The 22,349-nt window shown below is 54.3% G+C and overlaps 1 protein-coding gene across 1 annotated transcript in view; it reads right to left on the bottom strand.

The window, feature by feature from the left end:
* CNGB1 (cyclic nucleotide gated channel subunit beta 1) overlaps nucleotides 1–20,838 on the bottom strand; it is a 29,608-nt gene extending 8,770 nt beyond the window's left edge. The window contains exons 1-19 of the mRNA XM_054199646.1: nucleotides 20,740–20,838; nucleotides 20,419–20,476; nucleotides 20,216–20,273; nucleotides 19,970–20,099; nucleotides 19,691–19,733; nucleotides 19,418–19,520; nucleotides 19,252–19,333; nucleotides 18,670–18,709; nucleotides 18,153–18,303; nucleotides 17,973–18,048; nucleotides 17,397–17,433; nucleotides 13,752–13,926; nucleotides 12,530–12,627; nucleotides 9,677–9,807; nucleotides 9,282–9,324; nucleotides 7,044–7,182; nucleotides 2,189–2,287; nucleotides 1,043–1,200; nucleotides 704–883 (exon numbers count right to left, since the gene is read on the bottom strand). Of these exons, the coding sequence (XP_054055621.1) occupies nucleotides 704–883; nucleotides 1,043–1,200; nucleotides 2,189–2,287; nucleotides 7,044–7,182; nucleotides 9,282–9,324; nucleotides 9,677–9,807; nucleotides 12,530–12,627; nucleotides 13,752–13,926; nucleotides 17,397–17,433; nucleotides 17,973–18,048; nucleotides 18,153–18,303; nucleotides 18,670–18,709; nucleotides 19,252–19,333; nucleotides 19,418–19,520; nucleotides 19,691–19,733; nucleotides 19,970–20,099; nucleotides 20,216–20,273; nucleotides 20,419–20,476; nucleotides 20,740–20,838 (1,900 nt within the window). The remainder of the gene's footprint in view (nucleotides 1–703; nucleotides 884–1,042; nucleotides 1,201–2,188; nucleotides 2,288–7,043; nucleotides 7,183–9,281; nucleotides 9,325–9,676; nucleotides 9,808–12,529; nucleotides 12,628–13,751; nucleotides 13,927–17,396; nucleotides 17,434–17,972; nucleotides 18,049–18,152; nucleotides 18,304–18,669; nucleotides 18,710–19,251; nucleotides 19,334–19,417; nucleotides 19,521–19,690; nucleotides 19,734–19,969; nucleotides 20,100–20,215; nucleotides 20,274–20,418; nucleotides 20,477–20,739) is intronic.
* Between the last annotated feature and the right edge of the window lie 1,511 nt (nucleotides 20,839–22,349).

The raw sequence follows: 22,349 nt of genomic DNA, 5'->3' as shown, positions 1-22,349 counted from the left end.
TCTCCAGAGACGGAGACTCCATCACCTCTCTGGGCAGCCTGTGCCACGGCTCTGCCACCCTCACAGGAAAGAAGTTCCTCCTCATGTTTAGGTGGAACTTCCTATGGTCAAATTTGTGCCTGTTACCCCTTGTCCTGTCGCTGGGCACCACTGAAAAGAGCCTGGCCCCATCCTCCTGACACCCACCCTGTAAGTGTTTATAAGCGTTGATGAGATCCCCCCTCAGTCATCTTTTTTCCAGACTGAAGAGACCCAAATCCCTCAGGCTGTGCTGAGCCAACGGCTGGCTGCGTGAGCCTGCGGGCTTCAAAAGGGATGGAAAATAGCGAAGACTAAGGAAGGAGCTGGGTCCCTGCGGGGTGTCCCCAGGACAGGGGCTTTTTATTTTGTGATTATTATTTGGGGCGTCCATGCCACAGGGAACACATTCGCCCACTAAAAAGCCTGAAAAGCAGAAGGTGGCTGTCCCTTCCCTGCCTGCTCATGCTCCTGGGAACTATTTAGGAAGCCATCGGGAACTATTTAGGAAATCCTGTGCCTTGTAGGGGAATTTAAAACTCCGGTTTTTAGTAGGCGGGTGTAAGCTAAGTTGCTCCTTGCTTAGTTGTCCTCCCTTCTCTACAGGGTCTCACCTTTTGCACCTCCTCCCCTCCTCACCCCCTCTCCCACCAGCTTGCCCCCAAGCCCGTGCTCCCTCACTCACTGGTGAGCGGGTCGATGCTGCTGGGGAACCGGTAGTTTTTCAGATGGTCCAGCCAGGGCCGGTACTTGAACGTGCAGCACAGCATCTCGCAGTAGTGCTCATCCTCCGCCGGCTTGTCCCCCTCCGGCTCCCCTGCCGGGGGGGGCACTGGTGCTGCCGCAGGCGCCGGCTTGGCAGGGGCTGGGAGAGGCCGTACAGTTATTTTAAAAGGGCGGGAAATCTTCTTACTGCAATTTGGTTTAAGGCCTTTAAATTGTTAACAAAGCAGCTGTCTCCCTGAAAACACGGCGTGCGCGTGGACTCATCAGTTAAACCCTCCCACCCCCTACTCAAACTCACACGTCGTAGGGCTCTCGTCGTCCGAGGTGGCATCAGGGTCAGTCAGCTTCTCCTTCACCTTCTCGGTCCTCTCTTTAAAGAGCTTCACCAGCTCCTGGAGCCGGGTGTTGATGATGGCACTGCTCAGGCTCGTGGCTGAACTGATGCGCTCGGGCAGGCTGCGAGGAGACCATCAGGCACTCCATGCACGTAGGAAAGGGCAGGTTCATGACCTTTGTTTTTTAACCTACAGGCTCCTGAATTAGGATTTACCCGCATTTATTTGGCTATCGTGTCATCAGAAGAACACAAGATATGGTGGTTTCAGGAAAATATCATCAAGCAGCACCAGCCTGAGCCTCGTCCTTGCCCTGGGGCATGAGATGCCCTCAGAGGTACTTGGGAAGCACCAAGATCCCAGGATGGAGTGAAGAAGATTTTGGAAGAACTATGAGATGAAAATGTGCACCAAGCCCATGAATTTACAAAGTATGTCATCTCTTTTCAGCCTCTTTATTAAAACTAAGCTGGATTCCAGCCGAGACGCTTTACCCAGCACGACTGAGAAGCACCTCTAGGAGGGAGGACAGAAACAAGCCCGATTGCTGTAGCTCTGGGCCGGTTCATTGTGATAATTGGCATAACGATTTCTGCCCAGGGAGAAGGCAAAAACCTGTACCGTAGGGAGGCGCAGACCGTCCCGAGAGTTTGCTTCCCAGGGAGGGTAGCCTGCTCTGAAGCTGTCCCCCAGGGCTGCAGGGAAGCCAGGACCTGAGGTGGTGATGCACGGCTTGTGCTTGCTTCCCACATGGAAGAAAAAGGTAATTTCCCTGCAATCAGTAAGAACAAGGTGTCCCCATACCCCTACAGCACATGTAGATCAAAGGTGCATCTCCTCTGTGGTTAAAGCTGCCCTTAAGGAGAATATTTCTACCTGGATACATGAAAAACAAGAGGGTGGTTTCTGCTCCAGGGACCATCGCAATTGTTATTTTTGAAGGGGGGAGGTGTGTTACTTGTTACAGAGCACTAGACCCTCTGTGGGCATGGCTCCCCCTCCCTTTGGTATCCCAGCACTTCTAGGATCTTTGCTATTTCCACCCAAGCCCGGGAATTGGAACCCCTGGGAGCTCAGCTGTTCCCAGGGCCCTCGGTCCTACCACACACCTTTCCCTCTGCTCCTCGTCCCAGCCCAGCAGCGCTCGGGTTGGGGACTGGCTCACCAGTCCCTCGTCCAGACCATCCTCCGGGGCCAGCAGCCTCCTCCTGTGGACACAAACACAGCCACCGGCTTATCCCCCATCCTCTGCCAGCTCCTCTTCCTCCTCCTCCCGGGTTTCATCCATTTCCACTTCCCCTTCTCCTACCAGGGTCAGTTTTCCCCTAATTTTTGGCGTTGCCTGAAGTCAAGGGGAGCAAACCACCTTGCTGCTAAAGCTCTGTTTCTTCCCGGGCACCACCGAGCCCACGGCTGCATGGGCGTGAAGCCACCCAGGCCCATTTTGCCACCCGTTTGGGCACTCGGCGAGAGGCACCGAGGGGGGACACTGCTCCGTGTGCGTCCCGGTGCCACGCCATCACACCGCTGCGCTTCTAGAGGCAGGCAAGAAAAATGCAATACCAGTAAGGCGGAGCAGGAAAGTGAAATCTGGAAAAATGGGAAGGTTACTGGGGACATTGCCGGGCTGTGAGCTGGCTCCGTCGCACCTTCAGCCTCTGAGACAAAGGGTGAATGGCGGAGCGGGGGGTACATACCGTGGACCGCCCCAATGGATGCTGATAGCTGCAAAACCAAGTGCAAAGTGCAACAGCCAAGAAAGTGCTCCTCTTGAAGCTGGAGCCAATAAAGGCTGTCCTGGTGATGCTGAGCCAGTGGCAGCTGGTGTCTTCCTAGAAAATGTGTCCTAAGACAGCTGGTGTCTCCCTTTGGCACAGATGGGTTTCTGGGACAACTTCCTTACATGTGGGCAAGCAATGTAGCAGGAAAAGATTTGCGTGTGAAGATGACAATCAAGGCAAAAATCTGGTTTGCAAACCTGCAGTCAAGTCTGGGGTTTTAACTGCGACAAGGAAGTTGTCCTCTGCCACCACAGCTGTTGCTCTAGATTAACCGGGATCTCACTGACCCTGCTGCAAAACGGCTCAGTGCCACGTGTGGAGCAGGACACTGAGGGAGGTCGTCCTGCCATCGCAAGTCTCCTGAGGAAAGCCAAATGTGACGAACCCACCTGCCTTCAGCCTCACTGGCTCTCAGGTGTGCCCTACTGGGAAGGGGAGCAGCTAGACAAGACCAACGCAACTTTCATTCCCCAAGTGTGCAGCGCAGGGGTGGAGGAAAACCATCAACTCTCCCATTAAAGTACTTGAGATGTGGGTGGAGACATTCCCAAAACCACATCAGTTTGGAGAAATAGTTCTGCCAAGGTCCACAAGGTTGTTAGGACAACATCCATCACTTCTCACCAGTCTCCGGCTGCCCTTCCCCTGTCTCCGTTCCCTTGGGGCAACATGTTACCCCCTTGCCCATTCCCATCCTTGAGCAAGCCCAAGGTGCCTACATCAACAACCCAATGGCCTCTTGCTCTGTAAGGGGAACCCTGCAGAGAGGGTATCACTGTCCCGTCTCTTTGCCTGTAGCATGGTTCCCCACAGAGCTCCTTGCGTGGTCTCCCTCTGAGCACATGCAAAGCTTTGTGTGTCAGTGTCCATCCGGGCAAAAAATGCCTCTTTTTGCTTCAGATTAATGGATGCCCTTAGAAAGATGTAAAAGGAGATAAATGTCCCAGGGAAGGCTGTAAATACGGAAGCACGGGAGACATCCCTTGATATTCTGCAGTGCCTGTAGTTCACCTGTGTTCCCAGCAGACGCAGATGTGAAAAGGAGCAGAACCTAACCAAAAACCAACACGAACCTTAGTGGATTTTGGAAACTGGTGGGTGAAGGGCTCAGAGGGAATCGGGGATGTTGTGGTAAGTCCCATGGAGAAGCTCATTTACGTGCAACCCTAAATCCAAAACCCTGGCAGGTCTAGCAGTTTCTCAGTCATCCATGGCAAAAAAGGAACCTGTGTGATAATCCCCGGGAAAACATTTGGTCCTTTGATACGTTCCTGCTGCAGGGGGACATTTTTTGGGACAGGACCTCCAGACCGGCAGTCAAAATGGGACTACAAACCAGATTATTTTCCACTGACGCGTGAAGACTTCAAACTGCATCTCCTACAATATGAAGCGACACAAGAGACACACAGCTAGTGAAGAGGAGGAGTGTGCGTAGACCAAGTAAAAGCTAAAGGTGAAAGATTAGATAACTAATCGATTAGTTAATTGTAAACAGATTGAGAAGTGGAAATGCACAGCACAGGTACAAAGAGCTGCACGAACCCCCTTGCACAAATGTGCAGGAAACCAAATATGACAGAATTTGAATACAAGCAATAAAAATGGAACTTGCCATCTCAAGAGACCAGGTAGAGAGTGCAATTGCCTAAATAAAGCGATAGGGGTGAGCAACAGGAGGCTGGCAGCCGCTGCCTGGACTTGGCCATCGCTGTGGACTGTGGGCAGCTGCTCTGATGCTGCCCAGAAGCGAAGCCTCCAGCTGTGCTCCGGTAGCTCTGCGGCACCGGCCACCACACAACCCTCCTGTGCCTGCTGGGAGCAATGTGGGATGCGCGGGGTCCCTCATAGGACATAGGATGTCGTCCGTATGGCATCGTCCCATGTATCCTGGTATTTATCACCTGCAGGAGCCTGTTTCCAGGCACCAGTTAGACAACGTGTGGCTCACGTGCAGCGAGTCCTTTGTGACTCTGTCTAAACAACATTAATCCTAAACCTTCGCAGCCCCAAGTAGGAAAAAAGCTCAAGAACATGGCCAGTAGGAGTGACAGTATAAATGGGTGATTGCTCAGTGTTGTCTCAAGAGACACGACCCGCAGGCACGGCAGAAAGGTTCATATGCTCATACGTGCAATTCAAATGCACAACCTGCTTTAAGAAATTGGTACAAAATAATGGAAGAAAACAAAGGTCCTCCAAAAAATAACTACTGGGGAACCATGGGATCACAGAATGGTTTGGGTTGGAAGGGACCTTAAAGACCATCTAGTTCCAACCCCCCTGCCCTGGGCAGGGACACCTCCCACCACACCAGGTTGCTCCAAGCCCTGTCCAACCTGGCCTTGAACACCTCCAGGGATGGGGCAGCCACAGCGTCTCTGGGCAACCTGGGCCAGGGGCTCACCACCCTCATCGTACAACATTTTTCCTTACGTGCAGCTCAGGCCTACCCTCTTCAGGTTAAAACCACATCCGCTTGTCCTGTCATTGCAGGCCCTGGTAAAAAGTCTTTCTCCATCTTTCTTATAAGCCTTCCCTTACACATCAAAAGGCTGCAATAAGGTCTTGATGAAAGACAATAAAAAGTGATGGTAGGGATGGAACTGCACATAGATAAGTGGATTTAAATAAACTCAAGTTGTGCCTTTGGGTTGCTGGACTGTGGGCTCCAAAGATGCCCAAGATGTGCTGGGATGCATGACATGGGTGTTAGTCTGAATTGACCGATTTCTATGTCACTTGAAGGCACAAGAGAAAGGCCTTCACCTTGACCCTGATTCAGAACAAGAGCTGCCACACTTGCTGATGGTACTGGGAAACATGAACGTTCTGCCTCAGAAAAATAGCCAGTCACGGAATCATGGAATTGCCTGGGTTGGAAGGGACCTTTCAGATCATCGAATCCAACCATCAGCCCAACTCTGACAAAACCCAGCACTAAACCATATCTCTAAACACTGTGTCTACCCATCTTTTAAATACCTCCAGGGATGGTGCCTCAACTCCTTCCCTGGGCAGCCTGTTCCGATGCTTAATAACCCTTTCAGTGAAGAATTTTTTCCTAATATCCATCTAAACCTCCCCTGGCGCAACTGGAGGCCGTTTCCTCTTGTCCCATCGCCTGTTCCTTGGGAGAAGAGACCGACCCCCCCGGCTGCACCCTCCTTTCAGGGAGTTGCAGAGAGCGAGAAGGTCTCCCCTCAGCATCCTTTTCTCCAGGCTGAACACCCCCAGCTCCCTCAGTCGCTCCTCACAGGACTTGTGCGCCAGACCCCTCACCAGCTCTGTTGCCCTTCCCTGGACACGCTCCAGCACCTCAGTGTCTTTTCTGAGGTGAGGGGCCCAAAACTGGACACAGCCTTCGAGGTGGGGCCTCACCAGTGCTGTTCATCAACTTGAGAGAGAAAATACGTCCCAAGCAGCGACTGCCAAAGTTGTTTCCCCAAACTGATCCCGAGTGCCGTGCGGCTCAGGACGAGCCTCGACCACTCTCTAGCAATGAGCTTGTTGCCACAGGACAGAATAAAAGTTCCAAACTATTAAGTGAGGCTGAATATAACACCTGGTTTTCAGTGGAAAAATCACCTTCATTTTTATTTTTAATGCTCTGCAAGAACGAGCATCAAAGAAACCTCAACAACGACCAAAAAACCCATCGGTTTCCTCTGGCCTCGATTTTAAAACTCAGTTTTAACGCTCCCCCTCTCCAAGCATCCTTGATCCAAAGGCACAAAGTCTGGAGTGAGTCGCTGCAAACCCTTCCGGCAAAAAAGCAAGAAGAAAATTGATGGTTTTAACGATGAAAGCCTGCACCCAGCACATGGACACGCCGCGTTCTGAGTTTGGGAGCACAGACACCTGTGAGGACAAATGGGATCTGAGCACAGCCTGGGGACCGAGCCTGTCTCCAGGAGGACACACAGACAAGATCATCCCCGGCCCCGAAAGCTTTAAACAAAATGTAACCATTTAATTAAAAAATGCAAACAAGAGGCAAGGCTTTTGCCATCTCCCCTGCCTTGCACGGGGGTGACACCTGCGGGACACACACCACCCCGGCTCACTGTCCAAACCTGCCAGAAACGGGTTGCTCCATGCGGTTGTATAAATTTTTTCCTGTACCAGCTCTGTCAGGGGGTGAGAACCCAGAGCTGGAGGCCGCGCTGGGGCAGAGCCGTACCTGGGGGATGCCGGAGCTGCGCCGGGCACCGCCAGCATGTTGGGAGCGCCAGCGGTGGGCACCGGTAAGTGGGTACCGTCGTTCTCCACAGCATCGCCTCCGCTGTCCACGTCCTTGATGTCCACGGCGGGGTAATTACCTGGCCCGTGGAGAAGGACAATAATTGCAGTCAGGGGGGCAGTGAGGATGAATCCCCCAAACCCCACTGGAAGAATTCGCCTTTTCCCTCCATTCCCTCCTTGCCCGGCACTCCTTTCTCCTAACAGTTTGGAGCATTTATTTTTCTTTTTGCACAGTTTTTAACACTATGAGAAGCGCCACCTGCTTTGCTTCTGCTTTCCCAGCTTGCAGTGATTGCAACTACCCCATGCCAGCGTCCCTGTGGTTCGGAAAACGGCAGAGATGAGGATTACCGGTTGGAGGTGTTACGCAGGAACCCAGGGTTTCCAGCTGCAAACCTGCCTCACAGGGCCTAGGATATCTCCTGCATCTTCTGAACATAAACATGCAGACCGTGCAAGTTCCAAATCACACACGCATTTGCTTTGTATGCAGAACAAGGCACTGGTTAAATAAGGCCTTACAGCCTCCCTGTTTTGCGGTGAGCAAAGTTTAGAAGCTGGAAGGTTGGGCGTTTATTGTGGGCAAGGAGAGATGCTGGTTGCCCAAGGGAGGATCGGTGCTGGGGATTGTCTTGGCTGGACCCCGCAGCCGGACAAGATGCGAAGTGTCATCCCTTTTCCGGGCTACATAACAAAACGCAGCGAGTCCCTGCAGGATCTCTAAGGGAGGTTTTCACACGTCCGAAAGACCCTGCGCGTCTCCTCCTGTCTCGCGCTGATGGGGACCAGAGGGTCAGAGCGCGGCTTCGTCAAATCACCGAGAAAAGGCCTGTTTGGGCTGCGAAGTTAAAACCCCATTGCGTGCCAGGAAAAGCAGCAGAGTTTGGCTCGCTGGTTAAAAACAAAGCAAAGCAAAGCTACAGAAACAGAATTTGTCCTTCTGGCTTAAAAGGCGGAGAACCATGAAGAGCAAACCTCCATTTTACCGTCCTCTTAGTGCCAGCGGGCTGCAAGAAGGCTAAGGAGAAAACTGCACGTGCAATGGAGAGTTTTTGGCTAACCAGGCCGAAACATATAGCGTATCATTTACAGATATTGGCAAGCGCTCCCTAGGGGTCAGCTAGAAAGGCACATAGTGATGAGGCGAGAGCAGAAAAAAACATGAAGTTTGTTCCCCAGCCTCTGTGCTGCAACAGGAAGCCGGCTTTTATTTATTTTTTTCCCAAAAAAGCGACAAAAAGCAACTAGTCCGGGAATAACCCTTTGCCCCCCTCAAGCTACGCAAGCCCATCGCAGAGGCCGACATTTCTAATACCTAGGGGGAATTGCTCCTCATTGCAAAAATTGGGGTTGACAACTCCAGCCTTTGGCTTGCTGGCGACAAGGACGGGGATGCGGGAGGCAGCGGTGGCTCGGTAGCTGGGGACATTGGGGAGCTGCTCTAGCGCACCGCGGCCGGGAGGGGAGGCATCCCCGTCGTCGAGCGGCTTGTCATGCACCAGCCGATCTAGCTCGACGTCTCGGGCACGCTCGGACATGCTGCTAGGCGCCTAGGTGCTTCAAGCAAAGGACAAGGCATCTGAAGCTGCAATAAAACACAGAGTGGTTTGAGACAAGACAACTGTGTCAGCTCAGAGAAATGCAGGGCTGCGGGGGTTTCTGTTGCCCCCCTCTGCTCACGGATGTTGGTAGCAGTGGTGGTGAGCATCCTACCACGCATTTTTCTATCACCGCTGCAAGATCGGCGGGGCTGCATGGGCAGAGAAACCCCCAGCCTGTACCAGGACTCGGGTCAAGCCGTCCCTTGTGCAACTTCCCCAACACCAGTGGAGTTATCATAGAACCATAGAACCGTTTGGGTGGGAAGGGACCCTTAAAGGCCATCTAGTCCAACCTCCCCCTGCCATGGGCAGGGACATCTTCAACTAGATCAGGCCGCTCAGAGCCCTGTCCAACGTGGTCTGGGATGTTTCCAGGGATGGGGCATCTCCCACCTCTCCGGGCAACCTGGGCCAGGGGCTCACCACCCTCAGTGTGAAAAATGGCTTCCTTATATCGAGTCTAAATCTTCCCTCTTTGAGTTTAAAGTCATTACCCCTTGTCCTTTTGCAACACGCCCATTGCATTGCCTGCTTTGGTTTGCCCTAATTTGACATTACGCAGATATATATTATACCTTCAGCATCAGTTTCAGCAGCTTCAGCTGTCTCCTCTTCCACCTTCAAAAACGAAAAAAGCCATTTTAAGGAGCAAAAGACCTGCTCCATCAGTAAAAGAGCAGACTTCGCAGCTTGACTGGGTGCCCCATATCCCCACAGCCATTCCCCAGCTTCTCAGCTGGTTCAGTCCCAGCACTTTAGGGTGAAAGAGTCTCTCCCGTGGTGCAGTTACTGCTGCTGTCTCATGTTCAGAGACGCGGGCGTTTCAGTGGGCAACATTCCCAGTGCCCATCCCAGTCCCTGCTCCTCGCCAGGGCGCTGCGTCCCCCCAGACGAGCTCTGAGCCCGCAGCGTGCACTGAGCAGCAAGAGCTCGCTGCAGACCTGAGCCCAAGCAGGGAGCAATGACGTACCTGTACAAAAGCACTCTCAAGATCACTTATCTCAGCTTCTTCCAGCTGCTCGAACCTGAGGGCCTCCTCTGTGAAGTAGACTTCATCCACACCCTCGTCAGCGGTGAGACAAGGCGACAGGAGCAGGGGTCTGGATGGGACAGATCAAGCAGGGACAAGCGCCTGAGCTCACTGTTGTCCTTTCTGAGGTTAAGCACTTTGCGGATGGGGAGGCATCACATCAACGGGGGACACAAGACGTCAATGGGAATGGCATCACGTCAATGGGGATGGCATCACTTCAACAGGGGACGTATCACATCAGCAGGGGATGGCATCACGTCAATGGGGATGGCATCACTTCAACAGGGGACGTATCACGTCAACAGGGGATGGCATCACGTCAATGGGAATGGCATCATGTCAATGGGGATGGCATCACATCAACGGGGACGTATCACGTCAACAGGGGATGGCATCACGTCAATAGGATGGCACCACGTTAACGGGGCACACATCACGTCAATGGGGGGCACCACATCAATGGTGATGGCATCGTGTCAGGGGTGTCATCATTGATCACACCAGCAGGGGACACATCGTGTCAACAGGGGAGGCATCACATCAATGGGAACGATGCACCCCATTGCTCGCCCAGTTTCGGGGAGCACTGCTCCTCCAGCTACGCCGCAAGCCCCATTGGCAGGCGAACAATACCACAGAAATCCTAGTTCAATACAGTAGTGATGCTGCTTGGGCTAAAAGGGACTTGCAAAAAAGTCCTATGTGGGAGACCAGGTGAGAGGTGCATTAGATAATGCAGGGCATTGCATATGCATGAGCAAAACTTGCATAAGCAGAAAGATACAGGCAGTATACTTCTCCTGCGGTGCATAATAATTTTCATATAAATAAAATTTGCCAAATAAAAAGCCGAGAGCCTAATTTCCAGGCAGGGCTGTCCCGCAAGCACCATCCGAATCCCACTTTGCCCCTGCAAGACACCACCAGGACGCTTAATTCCCATTTTCCTTCAGCAGCAAGCACAGACCCCAGCTCCGCCATTCTGACAAAGGGGGCTCACAAAACAGATTTCCTTGGTTTAACATAACTTTACAAGTGAAAAAAAAAAAAAAGCCTCATCATGTTCGTTCTTTGTGCTTATCTCCTGATTTGCTCTTTTCCTGGCGAGAGAAGCAAAGTGAGGATTGGGGCTAATGAAAAAAAAATTTAGGGCAGCAAAATGCATGAAAATTGAAAAAAAAACATCTTTCTGTATTCTTGGCAGGTCCTGAGTCAGAAGATGTATGTAACAAGCAGGGGATAGTTTTTCTCTTTTATCTCCATGTCCTGAAAAACTGTTATTTTCCAAGGTCTTTTAAAAATGATTTTAAATAACTTTCCACCTTTTTTTTTTTTTTTTTTTTTTTTTTTTTTAATTAGGCTCCTTTCGAATGCAATCAATCATGGGTCTTTTCATCCTAATCTAGAAAACCTGTTGCAGTCTCTTTTCCCATAAACAGACCAACACATCAAAGGATGGAACCGCACATCATTCACCCTGCAACTGAAGCTCAAGTTTCTATAGCGGAGCTCCAGGAACAGATTTTGATGAGATAAATAGAGATGGTTTTAACACTGAATAATCATGCGTTTTCCGCTTCTTCCTGAAAATCTAGCTACTTCAGAGGAATTAACAGAGGATAATATTTTAGCACTAGGTAATAAATCCCTAAATGCTTATCTCACACGAAATCAGAGCAAACCACTAAACTAAGCAAAAAGATTTTTCTGAATACAATCTAGACCAAAGTCACCACCTAAACCAGCTGACAATAACTCGACTATTTGCTACAACAGGGAAAAAAAAAAAAAAAGTAAAATTCTACCTACTTGTATTAAGTAGCCTTTGCAGGTACAACACATAATCCTGTCTTTAAATTCAGCTCCGTAACACTCATAATAATCTCAAGTGCCCTGCGTTATTGGATATGGTTTTAAATAACGTGGACCTTCTCCGGGGGCTGGTCCCCGCTCCCGAGGAAGGCACAAGCCGCAGCTCCAGCTCGGCCGAGCTGCCGGACCCGGCGGGAGGGGAGTGCCGGGGGCTGCGGCTGCTCGGGCGGCTGCGGTGGAGATGGAGCCCGTGTCTCTAGGAGACGCTTGCCTGTCACCAGGTGCCGCGTCAGCAGCGAGCCCTGGGCTGAGCCAATTTGCGAAAGCATCCTTCCCCGAGCGCATCCTTCCCCGAGCGCATCCCTCCCCAGCTCATCCTTCCCCAGCGCATCCTTCCCCGAGCGCATCCTTCCCCAGTGCATCCTTCTCCGAGCGCATCCCTCCCCGAGCGCATCCCTCCCCGAGTGCATCCTTCCCCGAGCGCATCCCTCCCCGAGCGCATCCCTCCCCGAGTGCATCCTTCCCCGAGCGCATCCCTCCCCAGCGCATCCTTCCCCAGCACATCCTTCCCCGAGCGCATCCTTCCCCAGTGCATCTTTCCCCAGTGCATCCTTCTCCGAGCGCATCCCTCCCCAGCACATCCCTCCAGGACCCCATCCCTCCCGGAGCCCATCCCTCGCGGACCCCATCCCTCCCAGAGCGCATGCCTCCAGGACCCCATCCCTCCCGGAGCGCACCCCTCCCCAGCGCATCCCTCCCGCCGGCCGGCTTGGGGAGCTCCGCTCTGCCGAGAGGCGCTCCCTCCTCCCCTGGTGCCTCAGCATCTGCGGCTTGGGAATGCAGCTGAAACAACAATTGTGTCCACGCTGGTTTCCAACAAAGCCATAAAGGCAGTCACTCACCCCACACTCTCCTCCTCCTTCTTCTCCTCCTCTTCCTCCCCCTCCTCCTTCTTTTCCTTCTCCTCCTCCTCCTCCTCCTCCTCCTTTTCCTCCTCCTGCTCTTCCTCCTCCTTTTCCTCCTCCTCCTCCTCCTCCTCCTCCTCCTTGGCAGCGCTCAGGGAGCACGACCACAGCCTGGGGAAGAGAAACTCATGAGGTGAAATCCAAAAAGTATGGCTGAGCCTCACAAGAGGAGCACTACCAGTCTCTGCAGCCCCTTCGGCAGAGATGTTCTCCTGCCACCCCCCAGCCGACACCTTGCGGGGGACACACACACTCGGGCACACTGGTTACACGCTGTTTCACAGCCCCTTTGTGTCTGTGGCCCCAGGCGGGTGGGAGGAAAATGCGAACAAGTTTAGGAACGCAAAACCAGAGTCCTCGAGCCTTCAAACTCCCCTTGCAGCACAGAGAGAGGATGTGCTTAGGCGTCACTTGTTGCTGATTTTGACCAAAATGAAATCCAGCCTCCAGGACAGGGCGTGCTTGCTGCCCACAGCTTCTCAGGGTCAGATACTAAGGGGGAAAAAAAAATCCGAAAAATATTTTTCTAACATGTCCAGTGTTTTCTGGCTGAGCAGAAGAGAGCTCCGCTGAGCAAATGTGGCTCTGGGCATCACCCGTGGCTCACTGCACCTGAGCATTGCCCACGTCGGAGCCCATGTCGCTCACCCTCCCCTGCACATGCGCTGGGCACAGGGAGCATTTTGGGGGGCTCCCAAACCCTTTGGGAGCATGCATGCCCGCCCCCTGAAGCAACACAGCCCACTCCTGGCTCTGAACGCATTGCCCAGCCCTCGGGAGGACCTCAGCAGGGGTTCTTCTTTCTTTTGGAAGAAGCAGGGTGAATTATATAGAGAAGACTACCATTTCCCAATGTCGTGATGGTTGCAGGCACAGCTGATAGGACCGAGGTCCAAACTGTCTCACCTTAGGGCCAAAATCTACTCAGGGAAAGCCGAAGCAGACCGTGCTTCAGCTGTCTTCTGCAGGGCGTCATGAAGCATTGCACTCATGGCTCTGCCACTCCAACACCAGAGTCTCAACACCAGAAGGAAAGGCTGTTTTTGCTCAAATGCTTTTTGGGTCCTTCGGGTGCCCCCCTCTTTGGAAATGGGTGCCTCGGCTGCCCGCTGCCAGCTCCACCACCAGCACTGGCAAGGAGGGATGCCCAGGGACATGCCTGTCCCCTCCCATGGCCACCACACTGGTGGCCAGAGGGCACACAGAGCTGCCCATCAGCAGCATCTCCCTTCTACCTGTTTTCTTCTTCCTGAGGCTCCTCCTGTATGGGGGGAAGGGGATGAGCATCTGCCACCAGCTTGGCCTCACGACCCCAGGCCACCATCTCGCACGTGGCTTCATTAATCCAGTCATCATTGATCTCTTCCAGGACAAGGTCGGTCTCCTCGGGTTCCCCAGGGACAATATGAACTGAAACATGAACGGGGGAAAGGGAGGCGATGAAGTGAGAGGAGCCCGTTTTCGAGACGCCAGGGGTAGGGCCAGGGCAGATCCCATATTTTAGCTGCTCGACGCAGAGCTGCCACCATGTGCCAGGGCTGAAGCACCTCTCAGCCTGCACAGACCCACGCAGCCACCGGCACCCCGAGCTGTGCCAGATGGATGCCTTGGGCACTTTTGCCAAGGAGAAAGAAGAAAATCCACCACTTTGTGCCAAAGTGTGTCCAAAGCCCTATGAAAACTACTACCCTTTGCATGCAGATGCTTGGCTTCCCTATGTGCGTTAGCAACCTCCACCAGCAGACGATTTGGCCTGTCTCCAGGCCACATTTTGGCTCTCCTTGCAAACAGCAGCAGCAGCGGGAAGAGCCCAAAGCCTTTCCCCTTGCCAACCCTGAGTGAAACGCTGTGCTAGCACAGCCCAAGGGCCCTTGTTTTGCAGTGCAAGACGCAACCCAGAGCCCACCTTGCAACGCCGCGAGCAACACGCCGTGTCTGCTCCGAACACTGCCTCGGGCATGGCGTAGGAAGTATCCCACGCACCCCACGATTTCCCAGTGTGGCTGGGGGAAAACCCGCGGCGGGTTCCTGGGGAGGCTGTCGGACCAGCTCCAAAGCGAAGAGAGCGGGTCCGACCTCGGAGCGTGGGTGAGGACCAGCCCTCTCCATGTCCCAGGGGTACCCATCCTACCGCACCAGGCACACACCGGAGAAACAGGAGGAGGAAGCACATCCGCATACCGTAAAACCAGTTTATTTTGAGGTCTGCCTGACAACAAATCTTACACGCCTGCAGTGAAGCTAATAGGAAACGTGCAAATTCAACTACAGAAAGGCAGGAAACCCACCCCCGGTCGGCTCTGTGCTGTATTTACCCTCCCCACGGTGCCCATGCTGCCTTTAGCCTCTTCCCTCTCGATCTCCGTTAATTAAAATGCAGGACAGCAATGAGTGAGATGGCTTTTAAAACATGCCACAACTTTTGGATGCATTATATGAAAACAGGGCAAATGCTAAAATTGTAGGCTGGTACCAGCGGGGTCTGTTAAGGACACAGGGATGGGGCTCGGGGTGGTCGCTTGGCTGCCCAGATCGTCCTGAAGAGATGCGATGAGATGGTGGGAGACCTTACTGCGATCTTTCAATATATCAAAGGGGCTTATACGAAAGATGGAGAAAGACTTTTTGCCAAGGTCTCTTGTGACAGGACAAGGGTCAGCGGTTTTAAACCCAAAGAAGGTAGATTTTGATCAGAGATAAGGGAGAAATGTCATATAACGAGGGCAGAGAGACAATGGAAGAGGTTGCCTGGAGAAGCTGGGGATGTGCCATCATTGGAGGTGTTGAAGGTCGGGTTGGACAGGCCTTTGACCAGCCTCATCTGGTGGAACACGTCCCTGCCCACGGACAGGATCATCTCTGAAGGTTCCTCCCAACCCAAACCATTCTGCCATTCTAAGGTCTGTACTAAGAACCGGGGGTGTAGGGGCTCTCACCCCATCCAGCCCAGTGTGCCGGCACCAGCTACACCTGCTCGCACGCCTCTGGGCTGGAGACAACCCCTGGGATCCCCTCCCTGCCGGGACACTCCTGCCACCACCACCAGTGCTGCACCCAAGGAGCTGTGAGCTTCAGGAGTGAGCAGCCATAGCCAGGAGTAAGGAGAGTTTGGGGTAAGTTCTCCCACAAGGAGGATCTGAGCAAAGGCTTTTAACCATTAACTCCTACCTGTTTGCCTAGAGATGAACCTCAGCTGCCTGCATTTGCTGCTGCAAACCAGAGCCCTTTCCACTTGCTGGGAGAAAACACTTACTTAATGGAAGAAAAGCAATAAGAAGCTGATAAGAGCTTAAAGAGCTTTATAGCGTTACACCTTGGAGGCAGAAGTCAGCTAAAAGACACCTGCGGGCTTCAGCCGGAGGTCTCGGAGGTGAATATTTGGATGCTGGCGAGGGTGTTGAGAGGGCCAGGAGTGCTGGGAGGCTGCAGCAAGAGGCTTTCTGCCTCCAAAGTGTCCTGAGCAATGCTTTTCTACCCTCCTATAAATTACAGCTCCTGTCTCATAGACATTATCCTGCAAAACCAAGAGCTCCGGTTCCCTGAGCCAAGAGGGAGCCGGGACAGGGACAGCCTTGGGACCAGGGACACGCAGCCAGCCTCGTGTCCCCGCTGCCCCAGCTGGGAAGGAGCTAGAGACCATTTGCAGATTGCCCTTTGCTTCTCCTCCCCAGCTGCGCCTTTCTCCTCAGGCTGGCCCACCACCGTCTTCGTTTTCCATTTGTTTCAGAGGCGCTAAGCCCCTTTGCCCCCTGAAACAAAAGGAGAAGGAAAACATTAATGAGCGTGCTGACAGTTTGGTGCTGGGCACATCTCTCCCTCGACCCGATCTCTCCCTTCCTCAGGCAGATTAAGGGACCTTGAGACGCCTCGAGGCACCAAAGTGCGCCCTAACAGGGGCCAGCCACGCACAAAGGGTGCATCTGCCCTGCCCGTGCAGCAGCATCCCGCTGGTTTTGCCTCTTCCCAAGGCCCACGGCAGTGCTCAGGCATCCAGTTTGTACAAACACCTGGAGAAATGCCTTCCGGCAGGATTTCCCGCTCCGAGATCCCACCAAGCGGCTGCTGTCTCGGCGGGAGTGACCTTCCAGCCTGCACCCGGAGGGATGCACAGCCTCCGCATGCTGCAGCGGGTCCCTGCTCACATTGGCAGCTCCCACAGCCCGACCGACTGCTCCTTCCCAGGGAGCGCACTTGCACGGGGTTGTGACACCTCCCCTGCTGGGTCCCATCCATGGAGGCATCTGCGGCTCCCGGTTGGGCTCCCCGTTTCGCTCAGCAACCTGCGACGTGGCTGGCATGAGGAGGCAAGCCGGGCTGCCCACAGAGCTGGCCCGTGCCCCCCTCCATGGGCAGGCAAGCAGCGGCATGAGCCCCACAACATCTTCCTACAACCGTGCAGACTCGTACCTAACACATATAATCCCAGGATTTTGTTTTCCCGAGGTACCTCCCTAGACATCTCACACCAGGCTCGGCAAACACCCTCCAGCTCAGCAGCAAACGTGGCAATGCGGGTAATGACGGTGGCAGGTTTGAGTTCCCTTGTAATCCTCTGATCAGATCCCGCTGGCTTGGCAAACATCCTTTGGCACAGCTCAAGGACAGAACTTGGTATCACCACTAACCTCAAAACCTGGGACCCGAGGATGCGGGATGCTGGAGAAGCTCCCACCGCCTGAGATCTCCCTAGTCCGTGCCACAACCCCAGATCTGCTCCTGCTTCTCAAGCGGCAACAGCCCCTCAGAGCTTCCCAGGGGGATTCCAGGGGGTCCCTGCCGGCAGCCACAGCAGCCCAGGGGATAAAAGCCACCAGCAGGTCCTCATCCCAATAACTGCTTTCTGACCTTGGCAAGCTAACCGAGATGGAGCAACTACTTACTTTCTTCCACGGGACTCGAGGTTGCTGCAGCCACTCCCTGCCAGGAGGGAAAGGGAAACATGAGACACTGCCCATTTTGAGTAAACCTAAATTTTTACCCTAAACGCCCCATTTGCAGTAAACACTCCCCTTTTACCCTAAATTCCCTGTGTGATTTCTAGGGGCGTGTCAGATGGCTTGGCCATGGGCACGAGCATCCCTACGTGCAGCGGTAAAGGGCAAGGAGCGCATCAGTGAGCTCTCCCAGGGGCCAGGGAAGGAAAGGGGAGCGTGGAAAGCTGCTGCTGCTGCTTCTCCTTAGAGCTGGACCCAGACACCACCTGGTGCTACACAGAAAGGCAAGGAAACAGCAAAGAAAGCACACACTACGAGCTCTCTCTTGCTGCTTAGAGGCCAAATCCTGGTTTTCGCCAGCTAGACAGGTCGTGGGGATTTGTTTTCTCAAAGGAGCTGTGTGACAGGACAAACCACAGCAGACCCCAGCACTGATGTAGTGTCACCGGCGTGGCAGGGGATGCCCTCCCCGCTGGGGACGCAGCATTCGCGTGCCCTTTGCCTGTCCAGCAGCCAGCGTACCTGTGTGTCCTGCTTCTCCCTGGTCACTGGCTGCGGCATCACCTTCTCCAAGCCCTGAACGAACCAGGCAAACATCCTAGTGACCAGAAACCGCTGTTAGACCTGGCTGCCGGAGCCTTTGCTCCCACATCACCATCCCTCTGGCCACAGTACCCAGGCAGAATGTCCCACCACGGTTACCTGCTGCTGTCCCCAGCCAGCGACGGAGGGATGAGGGTGGCCACCGTCTCCGGCTGCTCCTCAGCCACTACTGGCTCCACTGCTCCTGGGAGGCTCTGGGCAGCCGAAACGCTGCTTTTTGACTTTGCCTGGGTTTTAGTCCCTTTTGTGCCTGCTCAGGTTTATTTGGAAGGAGAAGGCGGGTAGGCAATGCGGTGGTCATCTTATAAATTGTTGGGGAAGGGAAGAAAGCGAGGAAGGGTCACCTCCCACAGAGGGATGGGCTTGGGGCATCTCCCTGGCAGCTTCTCCCCCGGGGACCCAGCCTGGGACAAGGACACGGGCAGTTTGGGGACAGATGTGGCATGGTGGCAGTTCCGTGATGCCAGGACCCGGCGTGCCCACCCCTCTCGGCAGTCAGTACCCCGGGGCACGGGGATGGAGGGCAGCCCCTGGCGCTGGTGCCTGCCTGCACCCGGGTTCTTGATAGCAGAGCGTCCCCTATGGAAGGATCACCCAGGGAAGGGGGATTGCTCACCTCCTGCCACAGCTTTGCCCTTCTGCTCCCTCAGCTCCAGCTGCAGAGAGACAGAGAGAGGGAGGGAGGGAGGGATGGATGGATGGATGGATGGATGGATGGATGGATGGGTGTGTGGATGGGTGGGTGGGAGGATGGGTGGATCGGTGGACGGATGAGTGGACGGATGGGTGGATGGTCTGTGGCCCCACATCACCCCAGGCAGTCATGTCCCCCACCCCAAGGGGACCCATGTGCAGTCTCACACACCCTCCACTTGATGATCTCAAAGGTCCTTTCCAACCATGAAGATTCTATGATTCTGTGAAAACCGCCTCCATTTCATTGACAAGAACCATTAAACCCAGACCCCAGCGGCATTGTTGGCACCAGCGGGTCCCATATGGAGGGTCCCCCTGGTGTGCAGGCAGGTTGGGGAGCGCCAGCACAGCACCCCGAGGTCCCTCTTGCACTCTGCTAAATTTCCCCTGAAGTTTCCCCCCACCAGGGTCCCAGCCAGGACATGCAAGAAGAAGGGGAGTCTGCTCCGCTGTCACCTCTGCCCAGCAGCTCCCCTGTCTCTCCGGGTAAGGCAGTGCTCACCTCTGGCTTTTTCGGCATCTCCGGCTGTGGCACAATCCTCTCGAAGCCCTGCACCAGCCAGCTGAGCACCCGCGCTCCTGCCCTGCGGGGAGAGCATGGTCAGGGAGCTCATCCTGCACCCCTCCTGCCTTCCCGTTACCCCCTGCCAGCCTCCCCAAGGACCCACCACTCCTCCAACATGGTATCTGAGCCAGCCTCCGGCCCGCAGCTGCCAGTCTCCGACCCGCCGCCATCCAGCTCGTCCTCCTCGGGATCAAAGGGGGTTATCTCTGCAAGGAGAGTGGTGCTGTGGCGGCGGGGGAGAGACAGGACCTGCACTCCTGGGAGTTCCGGGTCCCCCCATCAGTGGTCTCAAGGGGCCAACAGCGCCAGCATCACCAGCCGGGGAGGTAGGACGTGGAATGTGGGAGACTCAGAAAGGGCCCCCAGCTCTCCTTACCCAAAGCATCCACTTCCTCGTCCTTGAGGATCTGGACCTCCGTCTGAAAAGCCAAACAGACTGTCACCTGCCCGGCAGCCGACGGGGGGGGGGCTCATCCTGCTGTGTGGGGAGGGAAACCTGCCCTTTCCCCAGGGATGGATGAAGGCAGAACCCCCAGGGGCAGGTTTCATACTCCCAGTTAGCGCTGGGGGAGTGATAGGAAGGAAAAGACAAGGAGAAGGTAAAAAGAGCTAGGAGCCCAAATATGCCAGACCTTTGCCCAGATCTGTCACCTACCTGATCGGGAACGTCGATGCTCATCTCAAAGCTCTTCCCGAGCGCCTGCAGCGTTCCTGGGGCCGGAACCGGCTGGGGAATCACCTTCTCCAGCCCCTGGGAGAGCCAGGAGAGTACACTGCTCCCCATGCTGCCAGGGAAGGGGGTGAGTCAGGCTGGGATCCCCCATCCCAGGCATCCAGCCCCCAACTGAAAGCAAAATCCCCAGCAAAGCGTGTCGCACGTTGGAGGGTGCAAGTGCAATACCTCTCAAACACAGAGCCTTGGTCCTCGGGGACCGCAAATCCCACTTTCTTTTCCGTTTCTTCAGTGGCAGCAGGGAAAATAAAAGAAAGCTCCCATCACTGCTCCGCCAGCCCCCCCGGCGTGCCGGGCAGGAGGGGGACCAGCTGGTAAAGTGACGCCGGTCCCCTGCCCGAGCCAGCGCGTCCCCCGCTGAGGGGGCTTACCCTCGGTGCGTGCGTGGGCAGCAGCATCCCCAGGGCCACCAGCCTTTCCTGTCGGTGCCTTCAGGGTAAAAGGCAGAGGGTGTCAGAGGGTGAAGTGCAGGGGACAGTGTCCCCTCTGCAAAGGCAGCTGCAAACCCCAGGGACTCCCCATCCCTTCTGCTGTCTCCCAGCAGCTCAGAGCTGGGAGTGCGTCCTGGCCTCCATCGTTCCTGGGGATGCTGTGGAGCATCCCTGGGTACCGCAGCGCCAGGGCTGGCCATGGAGGCACCAGGCATCTTTCCACCCAGTTCACGGTACCCCACAAACTGGGTCCCTGCTCACCTTAGCCGGCTCCAGGTCCCGCACTGGGGCCGGGGGGATCTCCTCCGTCAGATGAGGCACCGGGGGCTGGGGAACCACCCGCTCGATCCAGCCCAGCATCCCTCCGCCTGTGGGTAGCCAGGAGGGGTCTCTGGCCAGCAGCAACGGTGCACGCTGCCCGGGAACGCTGGGTGCACCAGACGCTCAACGCTGTACTCAGGACAGCCCAAAAAGGTCCTCAGTGTCCTTCCGTTTCCGCGTCCTGCTTGGGAAACGCAGCACTGCAGCGCAGCCGGACCAAAGCCGGCTCAACCCTTGGCCCATTACTGTTACTGTGAGCAAACTACACCGCCCATTTTAAGCTTGCAGGCTTAGTTAAACTTGCTTTTCCTAAACGCAACCACTCTTTTGGGTTTTTTTTTTGCACAGCCCTCCACAGCTAGGGCCCCACAAGGAGAAGTGCTCGTGAAGCCCCAGAGACAGATCCCAGGAGCTGTGATGCTCTGCTCAGGGTCCTCGATGCTCCCCCTCACTTCTCATCCAAGGGCTGAAAAACAGCAGCAATTTGCGTGGAGTTTGCTCATGAACAAGATCATGTCCTGTGAAATGTGCTTAACTGATTCGTGTCAGTGTGGAACAGTGTTAGGGCCACAGGGTGAAGTGTGACCTTTGATTGTTTTGTCTGTATGGCCGCAGACGAGACGGTGTGTCTGTCGTGTCTGTGTTTTGCAGGAGCCACCGGGCGAACATTCTAGAATACCAACTTAAACCGGTCCTGTTGTTATCTGCATAGTGACCTGTAAGAGGGGGGATACACCCATTTTTGGCAAGGGTCAACCATTTTAGAGGCAGTTATGAATATGTATTAGTATAGGAGATATAAACCAAAAATGGGGTCTGTAAGGTGTGTGTCTTGGTTGAGCAGAGACCCCCGGCACACCCAGCGCTGTTTGCTTGCCTTTATTCCTTTAATAAATTATAAATTCTAATTGGAATCCTGTTTGTGATTAAATCATTTATCACAATTTGGGGGCTCGTCCGGGATGGTCTTAGTTCCTGAATTCTGACTTGATCTAGGAGGGGCGCCCCACCATTAGGTGGCTCCTGATCAGGTCAGGTCGGGACTAACGCCATCCTGAACCTGAGTAAAGGCAAGCAAAGAAAAGATTTTTATTTTTATTTTTATGAGCTCCCTTGCCGGCTGCAGCAGTTTATTTTACCCATAATTCTGCGCGCGAAGATCCGAACGAAGACGACGGAGTCGTAAGTATTTAAAGTGTATACCGTTCGGTTGGGTGGGATTCGGTTGCCTGTGTGTAAGAGTGTGATTGAGACGGAACCTGGTTCCGAAGTGATTGTGGAGGTTTTCTAACCCCGGTTCCAATCTCCCGCGAGAGACTTGGCCGGTGAAGGACCGAAGCGATTCCTATAGGATTCGTGGGTGGGTGATAGGTCCTAAACCCCCTGCAAGACACTCTTACTGGTAACCAAGGGCTGTAGGAATTGCCACAGTAAAATTTCTAGATGGGTCAGACAAAATCGAAGACCCAGGACCAGAGGAAAGGGAGCAAATTACCAGATATACCATTGGAAAGTCCATTAGGAATAATGATTAGGAATTGGAATGAAAG

This window comes from Rissa tridactyla, chromosome 4 (assembly GCF_028500815.1).
Source record: "Rissa tridactyla isolate bRisTri1 chromosome 4, bRisTri1.patW.cur.20221130, whole genome shotgun sequence".
Classification (NCBI taxonomy): Eukaryota; Metazoa; Chordata; class Aves; order Charadriiformes; family Laridae; genus Rissa; species Rissa tridactyla.
Note: the sequence above shows the minus strand (reverse complement) of the source record. Positions and strands in the feature narration are given on the sequence as shown.